Consider the following 15,164-nt stretch of genomic DNA (forward strand, 5'->3'; position numbering starts at 1 on the left):
AAACCTCTGTGCAGCATAGCATGAAGATGACACACTGAATGGCCCAAACAGATATAGCAGACATTCTTCTCACTCAAACGAATGGCATGTCAGCGCAAACACAAGTGGGGACATTCTTTCCTGTAAACAATAGCCACAACATGAATTCCCTGTCTGCCAGCAGTAAACACTGGAGCGCCAATAACCATGGGGATAGGATAGTGGTGGGCGTTCTAGGCTGAGGAGATCAAACTAGGAGTCGATGACTGCAACACTCAAAAATGGAGGGCTGGGTATCATACCGATTGGACATTGTCCATGAAAGAACAGTTTTAACCCAAGAATGAAGCAACCTGTTGAAGATGGATCGTATTTCAACATGGCTGTGGTGGATTTGCACAGCACTTCCTAAATGCATGTGGCCTGCTTGCACCTTGTCCCCTGAGACTGGTGTGTAAAATGAGAAGACTGCTTGACAAGTTAATGTATGCAACTGGAATGAAATAATACCCAAATACTCAGTTAACTCTCCACTTCCCAGGCACTCCGTTTCATATGGATGCTAGCAGTTAACTTCATATACCTATACCAAAATAAGAAAAATGTCATGGAAATTCCCCATATGTGCTGATGATTTTCTGACTAAATACAAGGATAAAGGAAATGTTAAATAAAACAAAACATTTCCAAAGAGTGTGTGATGTCTGTTAAACATTATACAGTCATTGCATTTGTACTCAGTATTTGCATTGCACCTCTGGGAACATCCGCACCATTTCAAATGCAAAATATTGCTCATCTTTAGTTTTGTACTCTTTGCAGTAGGCAGCCTAGCAGTCATTAATCAGTTTATTAAACCTGTGCATTGATAATTTTTGTTTTAATACAACCAAATCTTTCTTGATTTTATTTTATTTGAAATGCTTCTACAAAATCATTATTCTAACTTTTATTTGGCAATCTATCACAAAATATGCATTTCACTTGTTGCCAAGCTAACCAAACACTCAACTGTGTTGCTACAGTCTGACAGATGCTGCTGTTGGCGGCTGTCTTTGATAACCATGAGGTGTCTTTTGCACAGTGAAAATTTAAAATTCTGAGTATTAGAACAGCGAGCAGACAACATGATTGAAATGTTATTTTTTTGTGAACAGAACACTAATCTTAAGCAGCAGCTGTCATAGAGACATCTGACAGATTGCTCCCAGTAAACGCTAATTAATATTTAAAGGGAAACAACATTTTCTCATGATTTCTTTATAACTGGAAAACAAAAAAAGTCAAGGTTTTCTTGGAACGACTGGGCAGCTGGGGTCATAAAGATCTTGAAAAATGAGGAACCGTGCTTACAACATAGAGTGGTGGTGTAATGTCAAAATTATATGGATACAAACACCATTCATAAGCATGTGAATTCATACTACTTTGGTTAGTTTCATCCTGAGCCTTATTTTTCTTGTTTTGCATGGAAAACAATAACAGTGCAGATTGTGTAAGCAGTGAACCACGCTTGTTGTTCTATTCTGAAAACACTATTAAGTTTTTGGGTTATTTACAGTGTCACATCACCACATATCCGTGGTGACTTTGATTTATCAATTTTTTAAAATCCTTTAAGTGGTCATTATCGTGTTTTGCCAACACTATGTTATCCTCACTACACAGTGAGAGGGCCCTACACAATAGCAGGCAGGTGATTTTAATGATGTCGCTCATCAGTGTATACTATATATGTAGAGTAACACACACTCACCTTTGGGTCAGCAAGAGCATTGATGACATTTCCTAAAGCGAGCAGTGAGCGGTTGATGTTTGCACCTTCTCTTAAGCGTGCCCCTTTGGCGTTGGTCGCACTGGCTCTCTCTGAGCCAGCAAGGTCAATCAGGCTCATTTTGGCAATGCAGACATTAGGATTGAGGCTGGCAGTTTTGTCCTGCTGTCTCAAATATATCTGGAGAAAAGCAATGCAGAAATGTAAAATTATACATTTAAGACAATCAAAAACTAAGCCACGATGCGTTATTAAAGGTTTGTAAAGAAAGGAGATGCTTCAAAAACGTATTTCTTCACAAACTGAAATAATACGCTCTCTCATACTGCCAACCTAAAATGACGGAGTGTAAACATTTTGCACCTAATCCTTTGTATTTATGTTGTTCATTCAGATGATATACCAACTAGAATGAAATACCTGAAACACTGCATGGGAGCGGGACGAGGTGGCGTTCATATCTGTTGGGTGCTGTGTTCTGTTTCGATTACCAGAATCCAAAGCCTCAAGAATGTGCTCTGCAGATTTGGGCTGTATGGAAAGAAAAAGGACAACATGACGTAACTAAACAAAAGGCCCCATCTGGAACCACCACAGTGTACTTTTACAACATTACAACTGAATAGTGAGGCGGCTCAAGCTCAAACTATTTATACAGGTAAGCCAGTTATGTAGAATCATATTGGGACAGTATTTTTTAATAAAAGAATAGTTTTACTTATTGACAGATGTTATAGTTTTCTTAGTGACACAGTTAAAACACGCTATATGACTGACGGCATAACAAAGTGTCAGTTTTCATTCAAAATATTTTATTCTACTCAAATTTTATTTTATTAGCAAAAGGAATTACTAGAGAAAAACTGACTGCTTTGTTTGGTTTTCATCTACTACTCCTCTCCTTCACGTTATTTTGTGATAGTGTCATAACTCAGGAAGGCCAAAAAGCAGTGCATGCATTGTCACCATGCTATTAATGTTTATTCTTTTACAACCTCTACAGATTTGAGGAAGATGATTTTCTAATTAAAAACATTTACACTGTCTAAAGCAATTGAGGGAAATCTAAATGAGATCTACTGCAATAAAAGGCAATGACACCAATATTTACGTTTAATATGCCCTACAATGTTATGAGGAGTATTACTACTAACCTGATGCAGTGAAAGGCCCTGAACAACCACTCCTTTAGAACTGTCCTCTCTGACTGCAAGAGGGCCTACATTTGCCAACAAGTCTCTGATCTGTTCATTGTAAACCTGTGAACAAATGCCAAAAATGATTGTAAAAAGCAAGGAATACATCAAAACCATCTTAAGACAAAAAATGGACAGTCAGAATAAAGCTATGAATGCCAGTAAAATGTTTCAAAGTGTGGAATAGGGTAGAGAAAAACATGAACGTGTAACTGTTGGGATGTCTTTGCTCACAACCTGTGTGGGCCATAAAGACATATTACAACGGTAGGAAAATCAACAACACAAACAGGAAAAAAAGAAGGAATTCATATATTCACCTCAAGATAAGAGAAAGCCACAGCAAACTCTTTCTCGTCCTTGGCATCATCCATGCGTTTGAACAACTCTTTCATGGTGCGATACATGACTCCCGGGTCATTTTGTGAGCCTAACATGGTGTGAGTCTTGCCTGCTCCAGTAGCACCATAGGCAAACACTGCAATTGAAAAAAAAAATTACTATAGAGCAAAATGTGTATAAATAATAAGAATGCTTAGTGTCAAATACTGCGATAATTTTGAAAGCTGATATGATTGTGATTTTAGTAGAAATGTTCATTTTTTCAATTGATTTCAGTTGAAAACAACAAAAAACAAATATGGTGTGGTTTTTGCTGTGATTTGTACCAAAAAAAGCATGTTTATTTATGTCTAGACTATATGATTTATAGGGCAGGGCACCACATTACTTCATATAAAATGGTATTTTGTGACACATTTCACCTTAAAATAAAAAAAAAAACCCAAAACAAAACAAAAAAAACTGCATTTCAAGTTATTTAAATATTGCACTTTACCATATTTCGATTTTGATAATTCAATCAACTGCTCTGCCCTTGCTTTTGAAAGAGCAGAACCATAAAAGTAATGTGAAAAACTTGGAAACTTGAGCAATAAATGCATCAGATAACTTTTAAAATGTTCTAATTAGATTAAATTAAAAAGTGGGCATACTGATATTAGTAGATAAATAGTAATACTTCTTCTACCTTACCTACTGCAAATGACAAGACTTAAACTCACAACTAAACTACATACCATAGAATTTTTCCTTTTCAAAACAAAATGACAGCAATCTGCATCCAGTATCCACTCAGTTTGTCCAAGTCTGCAAAAGACCATATCTCTTTATGAAAGTCCATTCCTTTTATATCTGTGTAAACTAAATTGCTAAGACTGCTACACTACCCATTACTGATTCTGATAGCTGTGATTATGACTGGATTACACAGCTTTGGTTGTTGCTGTTTGTAAGGGCAGTAAACAGGACTAAAGTGTTTGTCTGTGTGCAGTGCATTGACAAGGTAGTGCTGGCTGAGGATTGTAGTAAAGCTACTATATTATAAAATTCCTGTAGTCTTGGAGGTCTTCGTCATTTATACAATATCGAAAAAAAAATATAGAAAGTTAAGTGCGAATCATGCTATATTATCAGAATGTGATATTCTCCTGCAAAAATATTTTTAACTTAAAGTTATATACCGCAGCTGTATTACTGAATCTAAATCAAAAACCTTTTTTTGGCTACTTACACACAGTAGAAACAAGCTGTAAATACGACAACTCTGGCATATCATCCCCTCTTTAGTTGATATGGTGAACTTGTCAGCAAACAGCTGCTGCCAAACAGTTACTATGCGCATGCCAACATGTTTGGCAGTTTGCATTGATTGACTTGTTACCTGTGCAGTTGAATCCATTCATCACACCATCCAACACTCCTTTAGTGGTGTTCTCAAAAATGTCAGTTTGAGTTGAGTTCTCGTCAAAGACATGGTCAAAAACAAACTTGAGGTCTTTGTTAGCTCTCTTGTTGATGTTTCTATTCCGCACTCTTCGAGACCCAAAACATGACATGTCCTGTTCCTTTGGGTCAAATATGAGCATGTGGTTATCAACGACCTGGACCACATTTCGGCAGTTTTCCCGCTTCTCGCTGTCGTTGGTCGGCCTCACCCGAACCACCACCTTCACGTGGCTACACACATTGCTTGCCATTGTGGTCCCTCTGCAGTGACTGACCAGTTACTGCAAAAAAAACCCCAAACAAACAAACAAACAAAAAACAAAACAAAACAAAGTGTTAGCTTCATTTCCCACATTGCAAATTTCAAGCAATTGTAATTTTAATGACAAATAGACCAAACAGCATGTATGGACAGAAGACAATAGGTGACAGAACTTTGCTTTGCGCCCAGTCAAGGTTGTCGTAGTACACTCTGCAGACTAAGATGGACTGAGACACATTTGTAGTTTAATCTGTATAAATAAAACAACTGATTTAAGCTTACACAATCCCTGAAAGGTCTGTCTTAGGTTAGCACCCATGGCATTGCAGATAAATGCCATGTTTGATAATCAGAGTGATTTCAAAACCTCCTTATGAAACAATCACACAACCAGGCAGGCATCATTTGCTGCTGGTGCACGCTGTGTAGAGCGTGGTCTCGACTAGGGCTGCTTGACATTTGAAAAAACTGTCATTGCACTATTTTGTTTGTCTGCAAGATGAAAAAAAAACAGCATAGCAAACATAGCATGGGTATAATTTACCGCTGGACAAGGATGCAGTTCATGGCCAAAGCATTGCAGCCTTGTCCACTTGTTCGGTGTACTAGCCTTCACCATGTTCATCGCGTTGTCTGTTGTTATACAGACTTGCCATCTATCATTGAGGTACCAAACAGCCAATGCTTCTCTCATCCCAGTTGAGATGTTCTCGCTTGCATGATCATCTGGGAAAAATTCTGTTTGCAAGTAGCAACTCTTCAGTTGGAAGTCCTCATTATAAAGTAGACGGTAAGACTTATGTAGGGCTCTGTTGTCTGGCTGGACCACAACTCTGCTGTAGCTGCATGATATTTCACTTGTGACAGCTCTGTTTCAACTTGTGCCTTGCATTCTTGATACAGCTCTGGGATAGCAACTTGAGAAAAAATATTACATATCATTTTTCAAGCCCCAGGATTATGTTTTTAAAACCGTCCGCTGTATCTGTGTTTATTGGCATCACGTCTTTTGCAATGTTAAAAGTCATTGTGACCTTTCTCATGTGGCAAAAGCATCAGATCTGGCGTTCAATTCATCACACAAAACTCTGTGGCACTAATTTAAATTGTCAAACAAATTAGTTACGTGTGGTGAAAACAACTGCAAACCACTACAAATTGAGTCCTGTTTTGGGTCAACATCCTTCCTTCTCTAGCCGAAATCATTTCCGACAAATGCCAACTTTTCTTTTCCTGATGCTCATTTGTTTCACTGTGAAGTCTGAATGTCAACAAACTGTCTTTAAAATAAAAAACTGTATCCAAAAAGCCTTACATTTGAGTAAATTATATTCTGTCAAATAGACTGATGCAAGTCAGTGCTTTATTGATATACTCTGCAGCGCTAGTTTCAACATTATTGCCAGAACATGATTACAGCACTATACACCTGTATGTATGTGCCTGAGAGATGCATTGTAAGACAACAGCAATAAAATAAATCCTACTCCAACAAATGTTGTAATGTGTAGATTACTTGAAAATGATTTAGAGATGCTTGGATTTACACTTATGGACATTTTGGAGACTATATTATTCAGTGGTGTTGAATTGTTTTGATTCTGTTCAGTCTCAATGACAATAACAGAATGGGTATATTATGAAAACTCTACTGTGACATGAACACGCCTTAGCTAAGTCAATAAACCAAAAAGGTGGCAGTGTATACATAACAAACGTGATCGTCTGCCAAAAACTCATGGCACACCTGATGTTTAAACTACATTGCCCAGTTTCTAAACATCTACAGCTGTCATTTTCTAGATCAACCACTTATAACTTGCAAATACAAAGAACTTTATGTTTATAGTGACAGCAAAAGTGCATCTTTGTGAGACTTCCTTGTAAATGAATAATTTTTGCAGTTAACAGCATGATCAGGCATGACATTTAGGAAGATTGAAGCAATTCTATATGCGATTATTTCTGATGTTGTGTGATATGTCTAACAATCTTGAATTTCCCTCTGGATAAATAAAGCACCTACCTACCTAATGGCCCTGTTCAGACTGCAATTAAATAAATAGGAAAGGATCTTTTTTGCAATTGTTCTATGAGCTTTAACTTTTAAATATAACTGTGAATAAAATCAAGTCATTAAGGTGCATTATTAGCATTCAGTCAAATGTGGGCACTGAAATGACTTTTTGGCAGATGGAGTAAGTTGAACATGAGATGAATTAGTCCACTGAAGACATTTAAGATCAGCTGAATTGGTTATATTTAGCAGCACAAAGCATGAAAAACAATGTCGAGACATTTGGATTTTTGCAATCAGATTTTGGCAGAACACCGGATAACACTTCGACATTACTTAAGAGTGGGTGTGCAATGTTTATGACTCTACTGACAGGTAGCAAAAATGACTCCTTGCACCTTTAGCACACGTTACAAGGAAACTAATGCAGCAGTGTTCAAGTAATTGGATGGCCGCTTACTCTCCAGTTAAAAACCTCCCAGTGCGTTACGACATTGAGGTTTAACGACGGCATGATACGTTTAACAGCTGATAACAAATAACTCTCATAAATAAAGACATAATGATGTGATTGTGAGATACGTGCTTTTTAATATGCTAGCATAAATGCTGGAATTGAACAACACGTTGTTATACGGCAACAATCCCACCAACGTTAACTTGACAGGGTTGGCTAACGCCTGCTAGCATGCTAGCTCTCACACAATTCCCAACGGCTAGTTTAGCTTTGTTCGTTTCATTTCGTGCGCAGTGCTTTTTGTCTTACCTTTTACCAGTCGCGGTTAGCTTTCATTTCACTACCACGGAAACGTTTTCAGATGAAACGCAAGGAGTACCGTTAGAACAAAAAATAAATAAATCAAGACTCGCAAGCGAAGCACGGCCGGTGATAGCTAGCACGACAAGCGCCAATATTTTCAAAAACAAGCCCTCTTCCTCGGTCGCAGCAGATTGGCTGTTAGCCGCCGCTCACTGGGCGGACCGGAGTGACGCACCGGGCATTCTGCTGCCGCCGAAGGTGGAGCTACTGCTGTGGTATACTACGGTAAGGTACAGCTAATTTTCTGAGACACCATTCTCAGGCACTAGGGTGAATATTTCTTATGTTAAACTGACTGTATTTTTTTTTGAGTCAGTTTTCGTGTATTCGTTGACATACCTGCGCCTGCTCATCCAGCACGGTGGCATAGCAACAGTATTTCATGTACCGCTATATATTTCAGGCGTAAAATGTCCAACCTACAGCCACAAACGTGTGCTAAACGTTCTGCATAGTAATGCAATCAACAATAGCTTTCTCAAACATGTAGCCACGTCAACACATATCTGTAAGAGTGGTTATCATGTATATGTGTAACGCCACCGCAGCTACTGTGACACATTTACTCCACGTTGTGGTGTTTTTAGCCATGTAATTAGCTAACGACCCTAACCTTGCTCAAAGCACAACTCTGCTTTTGTGTGGTAAATCACTCCAAAGTGGCAACACAGATCAAGACAGGCGTTTGGTTGAATTAAACCCTCCTACTAACAACTAACCCCTACAGCCTACTGCTGTAAAGTTACGCTAATGTGATCTCCTGCCTACTCCTAGCTAATGGCTAGCTGCTAGCATGTTACAGCAGTGCTAATAATGAGAGGCAGGGCGCAGCTACTATCATAGGCCTTGGAAGGAACATCTCTTCTCAAATTTAATAGTATTATCCCTGTTGTCATATCCAGAATTATTCCCCACCCTAAAACACAGGATAGAATACTACAGAGGAGACAGGCTGGTTATATTGACTGTGTCTGCGTGCATGAGACAAGTCACTTTAATGTATTTTGTGTATTTTATTTATGTATTTTGTGGTTGTTATAATTTTGGACACGCAAAGTATAAGTTGTTCAGATATGAAGATGTTTACTTCTACTATTCCTTAAATCTCCCCTCAACTAGATAGCGTCCAAGCTTTACAAATCAGGGAAGATTTTACTGAACTGCGAGTTCCAACTGATGAATCAATGGTCGTCTAGCTCTAACTTTACAGATTCCTGCTTTGTCACTGCACACTGCTTGCGAGATGAGCCATTCACATACAGCAACTGCCTCACAGTCCATCAGATTTATTTACCTTCTAGAGTCCCTTCTGCTAACTCTAAAAATTTCACAGTTGCATGTAAGGCACACTAAATGTTCTGCTGTTGGCTGCAAGAGTGAACACTTAAGTCTTTGTGCACTCCCAACATCCGATGGACTGAAGACCCAATGGATTACTTTTATTACTAATGGAAAAGTCACCACAATAGGAAAATGCTTAGTGTTAGTGTGCTGTGCAGCGAATGTTGCTCAAGTTACCATTATCTTTGATATGTCCTGCATCCTGATACATCTCAGAATCTGTGGAAATTGGAAAACTGAGTGTTTAAGACTGATTTGAAGCAATAAATTGGAACTGAGTGTGTTTTGTGTTCTCATTGTTGCCTGTTGTGCCTCTGTACAAAGCTTGGCCATTGTATGTGTTTTTTTACTTCTTTCCTGTTACCCATGCTCACATATACTGCATTTTAATATAGCTGAATTCCAAAAAACCTGTTTTTATTTTTATATTTTTCTGTTTCTGTTGTCAGACAATGAAAGGAGTATTAAATAATGACTGAAACACTGCTGATAAATACTACATTGTGACTGGAGGTGACTTAAGAGTTATTTCCAAGCTGCTGCTTGGTACCGCTAAACTACAGATTTTCTAACTGCAATGCTGATAATCTCAGGATACACATTACTTAAAGACAACAGTTGTGCTACAGCAGTAAACTGTTTTTTACTCCCCATTGTCAATGACGGACCCAGAGAGAGTCTCATTGTTCGTGTTAAAATGCCAAAATGCACTAATCAGCCCAAGATAAATGATCTGCACTTATACAGTGCTTTTCAACCTTAATGGTACTCAAAGCGCTTTACGCCCAATGCCACTTCATCATGTGGACGGGCTGAGGATCAAACCGCCGACTTCGCAATTAGTGGACATCCTGCTCTACCACCTGAGCCACAGCTGCCCAAAGATGCTCTTACATTTATTTGGGGTGTAGTGGTGATGTGGTATATGACCCACAGAGTGATTTCAACTGTGATAATTCAACACTGATCGACACTGTTGCCTTCTTCTTTTGGATTGGCACTCCAATTTGGAGAGCAGCTGTTTATGTCAGCTGAAATTTCCCATTCCCTCCGCAACAAACAAAACTAATTTGTAACCGGGCACTCTAAGATTTCTGTCAATTTGCACTCTTGATGTAGACCCAACATTTTTTGTTCAAAATAATTTTTTTACACAGTACATTGTTGTGACTTTGCATTGCTGTATTATACCACTTGATATATAAACTTCCTCCTTGATAACTGTCCCAGATAATAGCATATTAACACAGCAATTTTATGGTGATAGAGTTTAACTTTCAAAATGTTAACCCACTTTCAGAAGTATTTCACAGTTTATTCCTCTTAATTGGCTTTCTGCTTAAATGATCACATAACTTTGCTTTTATTTTCTCCATAGATCATTATAGGGACCATGATTTTTCAAATGCCTATGCACTCCAACCCAGTGCTGCGGAGAACAAGTCTGGCTGTGTGGAGAGCATGGAGGACACTGAAGCTGAGACTGCGCTCTTCTGTAGCTGGTGCATCCTCTGGTCCTGGGTCCCTGGACAGATCTGAAGAACTATCTGTTGCTTCAAACGAAAACCCTCCTCACACACCTGTCATGCTTAAGGAGGTGCTTCATTACTTAGACATCCAGCCAGCTCAGGTATGTTTGCAACAGTTTGTACAAGCTTATGTCCTTAAAACAAAAAGTTTGTTTAAATGTTCTTTTAAATATATCAAATATTTATTCACAGCAAACAAGTGCTCTGGGCAAGTAGTCAAACAAGAGCAATGGTGCAATTTTACTTCTTTTTTTATTTTTATTATTTCCAGTAAAATGTTTTCACCCACTCATGTATTTCATATTAAAAAATGTTCTAGAATGTGTTCAGACTGTAGGCAAATCTGACGTGTGACTAAACTGAATCTCAGGACTGTCTGTCCATGCTGATATTTGCAAGCGATTAGGTCATATTTGTATTTTCAGGCATTGTTATCTGGTCTGCCGTGGTTGCTGTGGTAATGGCGTAGACATGCAAACTTGTATTGAGATTTGTTTCTTATGTTCCTAAATTTTGTTTCTTTCTTGTGTGTCAGACCATTTGAAAGTTATTGCCAGTTTGTTGTATTAGTTATCTTGGATAGTTTTCAACTGGAAAAAAATATTATGACACCAGTGTTAAGAAATAGTTTTCCAAATGTGTGCATGATAACACCTCAGTAATATTTCATTGCACTCAGAGGGTAGCCATTAGAAATGACCTCTGTACTGAAAATTGTTCTCTTTACCGAGATGTTTGTTGCTAAGGTAAAATTCTATTCACACTCTCCATAACAACTTGTTGTTATAAAGGCACACATAAATTGGACAGGGTGCCAGTATCTTGGCTTTCACTTAATGTATGTACTACCAGGACAGATGGGCATGAGTCAAAAGCCTTCTGGTGTGGCAGGCAGCATAGGAGGGGAAGTGATGCCCCCTTCCCCCCCTATATAATGCATGGTCAAGACAGGTGGGGGCCATGGGTCAACAACTTAGTCAGGAATTGCGCCACTGTCAGGCTGTTGGCAGGACACAGGGTGCTGCGTCGCTCCTGCCTGAACTTTAGCACCTCTAAACTCCTCCGCTGCCCGCCCATTTGCCAACTGTCCCAAGACAGCTTGCCAATCAGATGCTATTAAAAACAGTTTGATAGATTTTATTTTTTTGTACAGTACATGCTGTAGACCTCATGCAGTGTGACGTTCTGTGGGAATGTTGTATGACTGCACTCAGAAGTCGTGTCTCAGTGCTGCTTCCCTGCAGATGTTTGTTAATTAATTTATTTATGTGACCACACAATGTTGCAGCTTCACTTGCTCTATAACTGCAGCAATATTACAACCTTGTTAAGGTGCTGATACATTTAACACTTAATCCACTTTTATTCATGTGCCAACATAATTGCACAAGGGTTCTCTAAACATCAATTAACCTTTCATGTACCAGTGTGTAACACAGGAGTGATTGTTGCTGCAAATGTTCCTCTGTACCCCTATGTAGAAATTCCATTAACAATCAGCTACAATAGTCATTAACCACAACAACAATGTCTAGACTGTGTTTTTGATTCATTTAATGTTATCTTCATTGAAAAAAAACTGCTTTTCTTTCAAAATTAAGGACATTTGTGTGTGTGTATATATATATATATAGAGAGAGAGAGAGAGAGAGAGAGAGAGAGAGAGAGAGAGAGAGAGAGAGAGAGAGAGAGAGAGAGAGAGAGAGAGAGAGAGAGAGAGAGAGAGAGAGAGAGAGAGAGAGAGAGAGAGAGAGAGAGAGAGAGAGAGAGAGAGAGAGAGAGAGAGAGAGAGAGAGAGAGAGAGAGAGAGAGAGAGAGAGAGAGAGAGAGAGAGAGAGAGAGAGAGAGAGAGAGAGAGAGAGAGAGAGAGAGAGAGATATGATATATATGATATATATGATATATATGATATATATGATATATATGATATATATATATGATATATATATATATGATATATATGATATATATATGATATATATATATGATATATATATATGATATATATATATATGATATATGTATGTGTATGTTTAACCTTAACCCAAATCTGAACAAAAATCTGTGTTGGCTGAGTGATGGTGCCACTAACAGATCAGTTGTTGTGGGGAATAAAACCTGCCATTAATTGCAGAAGATTGTCCAAATGATTTGAATGGATACCATAAATATGAGAAAATCACTAATATTCAGCAAAATTACATTTAATTCAATTCGATTTTATTTAATATAGTACCAATTCACAATATATGACATCGTACCACTTCACATAATAAGGTAAACACATTACAAATTTTAAACAAGGAACAGAGAACCCAACAATTTAAAGTTGCCTTTGGATTCCCTGTGAGCGGAATGAGTGTATGTATGAATGGATAACTTAAGGGCTGATGGGTATTAGAACAAATACTGCAGTTAAACTAAAGTGTATAAATGGAGGCTTTCAGTGCCCTGCTGCCTCCCACACAGGACGTCTGGCTATGAATTTATATACAGGTAGCTTATTTGCGGTGGTAGCCTACACTATATTGTCTGTGTTCTACAAATGACCATCATGCTTGTTGGATCTGGATGGATAATTTGTCATATTTCTTCACTGCAATCATATATTCACTTAGAGAAACAGTGCGTAACTCACCACTAATTGATTTAAATCGTGCAGTGCAGTTGAAACAGTTTTCTCCCTTGGTTTGATACATGTCTGTATGAAGTTGCACAGTGGGGATGGGACTGATTTTCAGCCCTTGTAGGTGTGTAGCTGTCGGGATGGTAAAACTGGTCATTTGAGCCACCACTTTGGTCTAGAAATCTCAACAACTATCATTTGGATTGCAATGAAAATTTGTACAAATGTGTGTTTTGCCCTCAGGATGAATTTTAATGACTCTGGTGATCCCTTGACTTTCAGGCTTGGTCCACACTAATACACATATTTTGCCAAACAAACATTTTCCTCTACAATTAGGCCTCTCATCTACACACAAACTGCATTTTACATCACTCAAATGGCATTTTTTTTTAACTGCCTCCTGAAGTGCAGGTTTTTAAAATCTCAGGTCTATGTGTATCAGAATGGACCTGTAAAATGTCATGTTTTCAAGAAGATGATTTCACACCTCAGTTTGTCCATATTTGCTTATTGTAATGAGCATGTGTCTTAAATAACAACAACAATGGTGTATATATACCAGTTACATAGAGTTACAAGTGTACTTGTAACTGTATGTGCCCAGTTAACTTGCCAAGTTTTTTGCATTGTTGCATGACTTAACCGATATCCAGAAGTCTTTGTGTCAGCTTTGTCCGATATTCCTTGATCCACAGCATCCACAGTTTAAAGTATAACAGAAAGGACACAAGCACTTCAAAACCACAGTAATGGCAAGATGTGTTGTTGATGTAGACTGGCCCAGCATACTTGTTAGTGTGTGTAGTAATTTTTGTAAAATGATGTTCATGTGGACAGATTTGTTTTGTCAAAGGAGGGGTGGGAATACCAGTCTAGAAAAATAGCTGTTCCAGTGTGTGCAAGGTCTTAGTTTAGTGCAACCAGTAGTTCAAGCATTTTTCCCATATCTTCAACATCTACTAGATCACTTGGCACAACATTTTGTACTTTGTGTTTATGGTTGCCAGATAACTTATTCAACAGCAAAGGCGGTTCCTTTGACTTTTCTTGTAGTGCCTAAGTAAAGTCACATTTGGGGCTCTGAGTAAAAATGTCTTGATATTTATTGAATTGGATTACTCCAACACTTAAATATTATGTGCAAAACAAATGAGATTCCTATCAGCCTCAGCTGTACTTACCATTTAGTGATAATTGACAACACTAGCATCCTAACATGGTGAACATGGCAATCAGTACACCTGCCAAACATCCGCATGTTAGCGTGCCACAGTAAATCTCTGCACTTTAATGAGATTTGTAAATCCAACCCACTTCCAAATCACAGATGTTGCTCTTCACCACAGTTTCCTCATCTTTTACAGATGTGCAGACTTTGTGGTCGCTCATTTTACTTTTCCAAGAACACGTCTGTGTGCTTATTTATTTTGCTTGTTTTGACTCTCCTAATGCCAGCTACTTAACCCTACTGCTGCAGCCTAGTAACATGATTGGGCAGTTGAGAGCTGACCCAAGTGCAGATACATTTACCATAAATTACTCATCACTTTATTGTTATTATTGAGGGAATACTTATGTTAAAAACAACAAAGATCATTTTATCGCAGAGCCCTACTTCACTGCAGAAAATATGTTTTCAGTGGGAAGTAGGGAAATGCATCAGTTGTGATTCACTGGTAAATTCATTTTTTGACACATATCGAGCAAACAAAATGAGAGAGTAAAATAGCACACCTAGGCACGCAGGGTTACAAAGTACAAAAATCTCTTTTCATTTGGATGTGTCTATTCCAGAAATTTGACTTTTGTTGGTGTCAGAGCATAAAGAA

General features: G+C 38.2%; 2 protein-coding genes across 3 annotated transcripts in view; one reads left to right on the plus strand and one right to left on the minus strand.

The window, feature by feature from the left end:
* kif18a (kinesin family member 18A) overlaps positions 1-7,939 on the minus strand; it is a 30,772-nt gene extending 22,833 nt beyond the window's left edge. For both annotated transcript variants that reach the window (XM_023284280.3, XM_023284279.3), the window contains exons 1-6: positions 7,783-7,939; positions 4,673-5,018; positions 3,270-3,427; positions 2,908-3,012; positions 2,174-2,284; positions 1,736-1,933 (exon numbers count right to left, since the gene is read on the minus strand). In XM_023284280.3, the coding sequence (XP_023140048.2) occupies positions 1,736-1,933; positions 2,174-2,284; positions 2,908-3,012; positions 3,270-3,427; positions 4,673-4,988 (888 nt within the window). In that variant the 5' untranslated portion in view covers positions 4,989-5,018; positions 7,783-7,939. The remainder of the gene's footprint in view (positions 1-1,735; positions 1,934-2,173; positions 2,285-2,907; positions 3,013-3,269; positions 3,428-4,672; positions 5,019-7,782) is intronic.
* mettl15 (methyltransferase like 15) overlaps positions 7,806-15,164 on the plus strand; it is a 51,517-nt gene continuing 44,158 nt past the window's right edge. Inside the window, exons 1-2 of the mRNA XM_023284282.3 lie at positions 7,806-8,061; positions 10,556-10,807. Of these exons, the coding sequence (XP_023140050.1) occupies positions 10,571-10,807 (237 nt within the window). The 5' untranslated portion in view covers positions 7,806-8,061; positions 10,556-10,570. The remainder of the gene's footprint in view (positions 8,062-10,555; positions 10,808-15,164) is intronic.

This window comes from Amphiprion ocellaris, chromosome 1 (assembly GCF_022539595.1).
Source record: "Amphiprion ocellaris isolate individual 3 ecotype Okinawa chromosome 1, ASM2253959v1, whole genome shotgun sequence".
Lineage (NCBI taxonomy): Eukaryota > Metazoa > Chordata > Actinopteri > Pomacentridae > Amphiprion > Amphiprion ocellaris.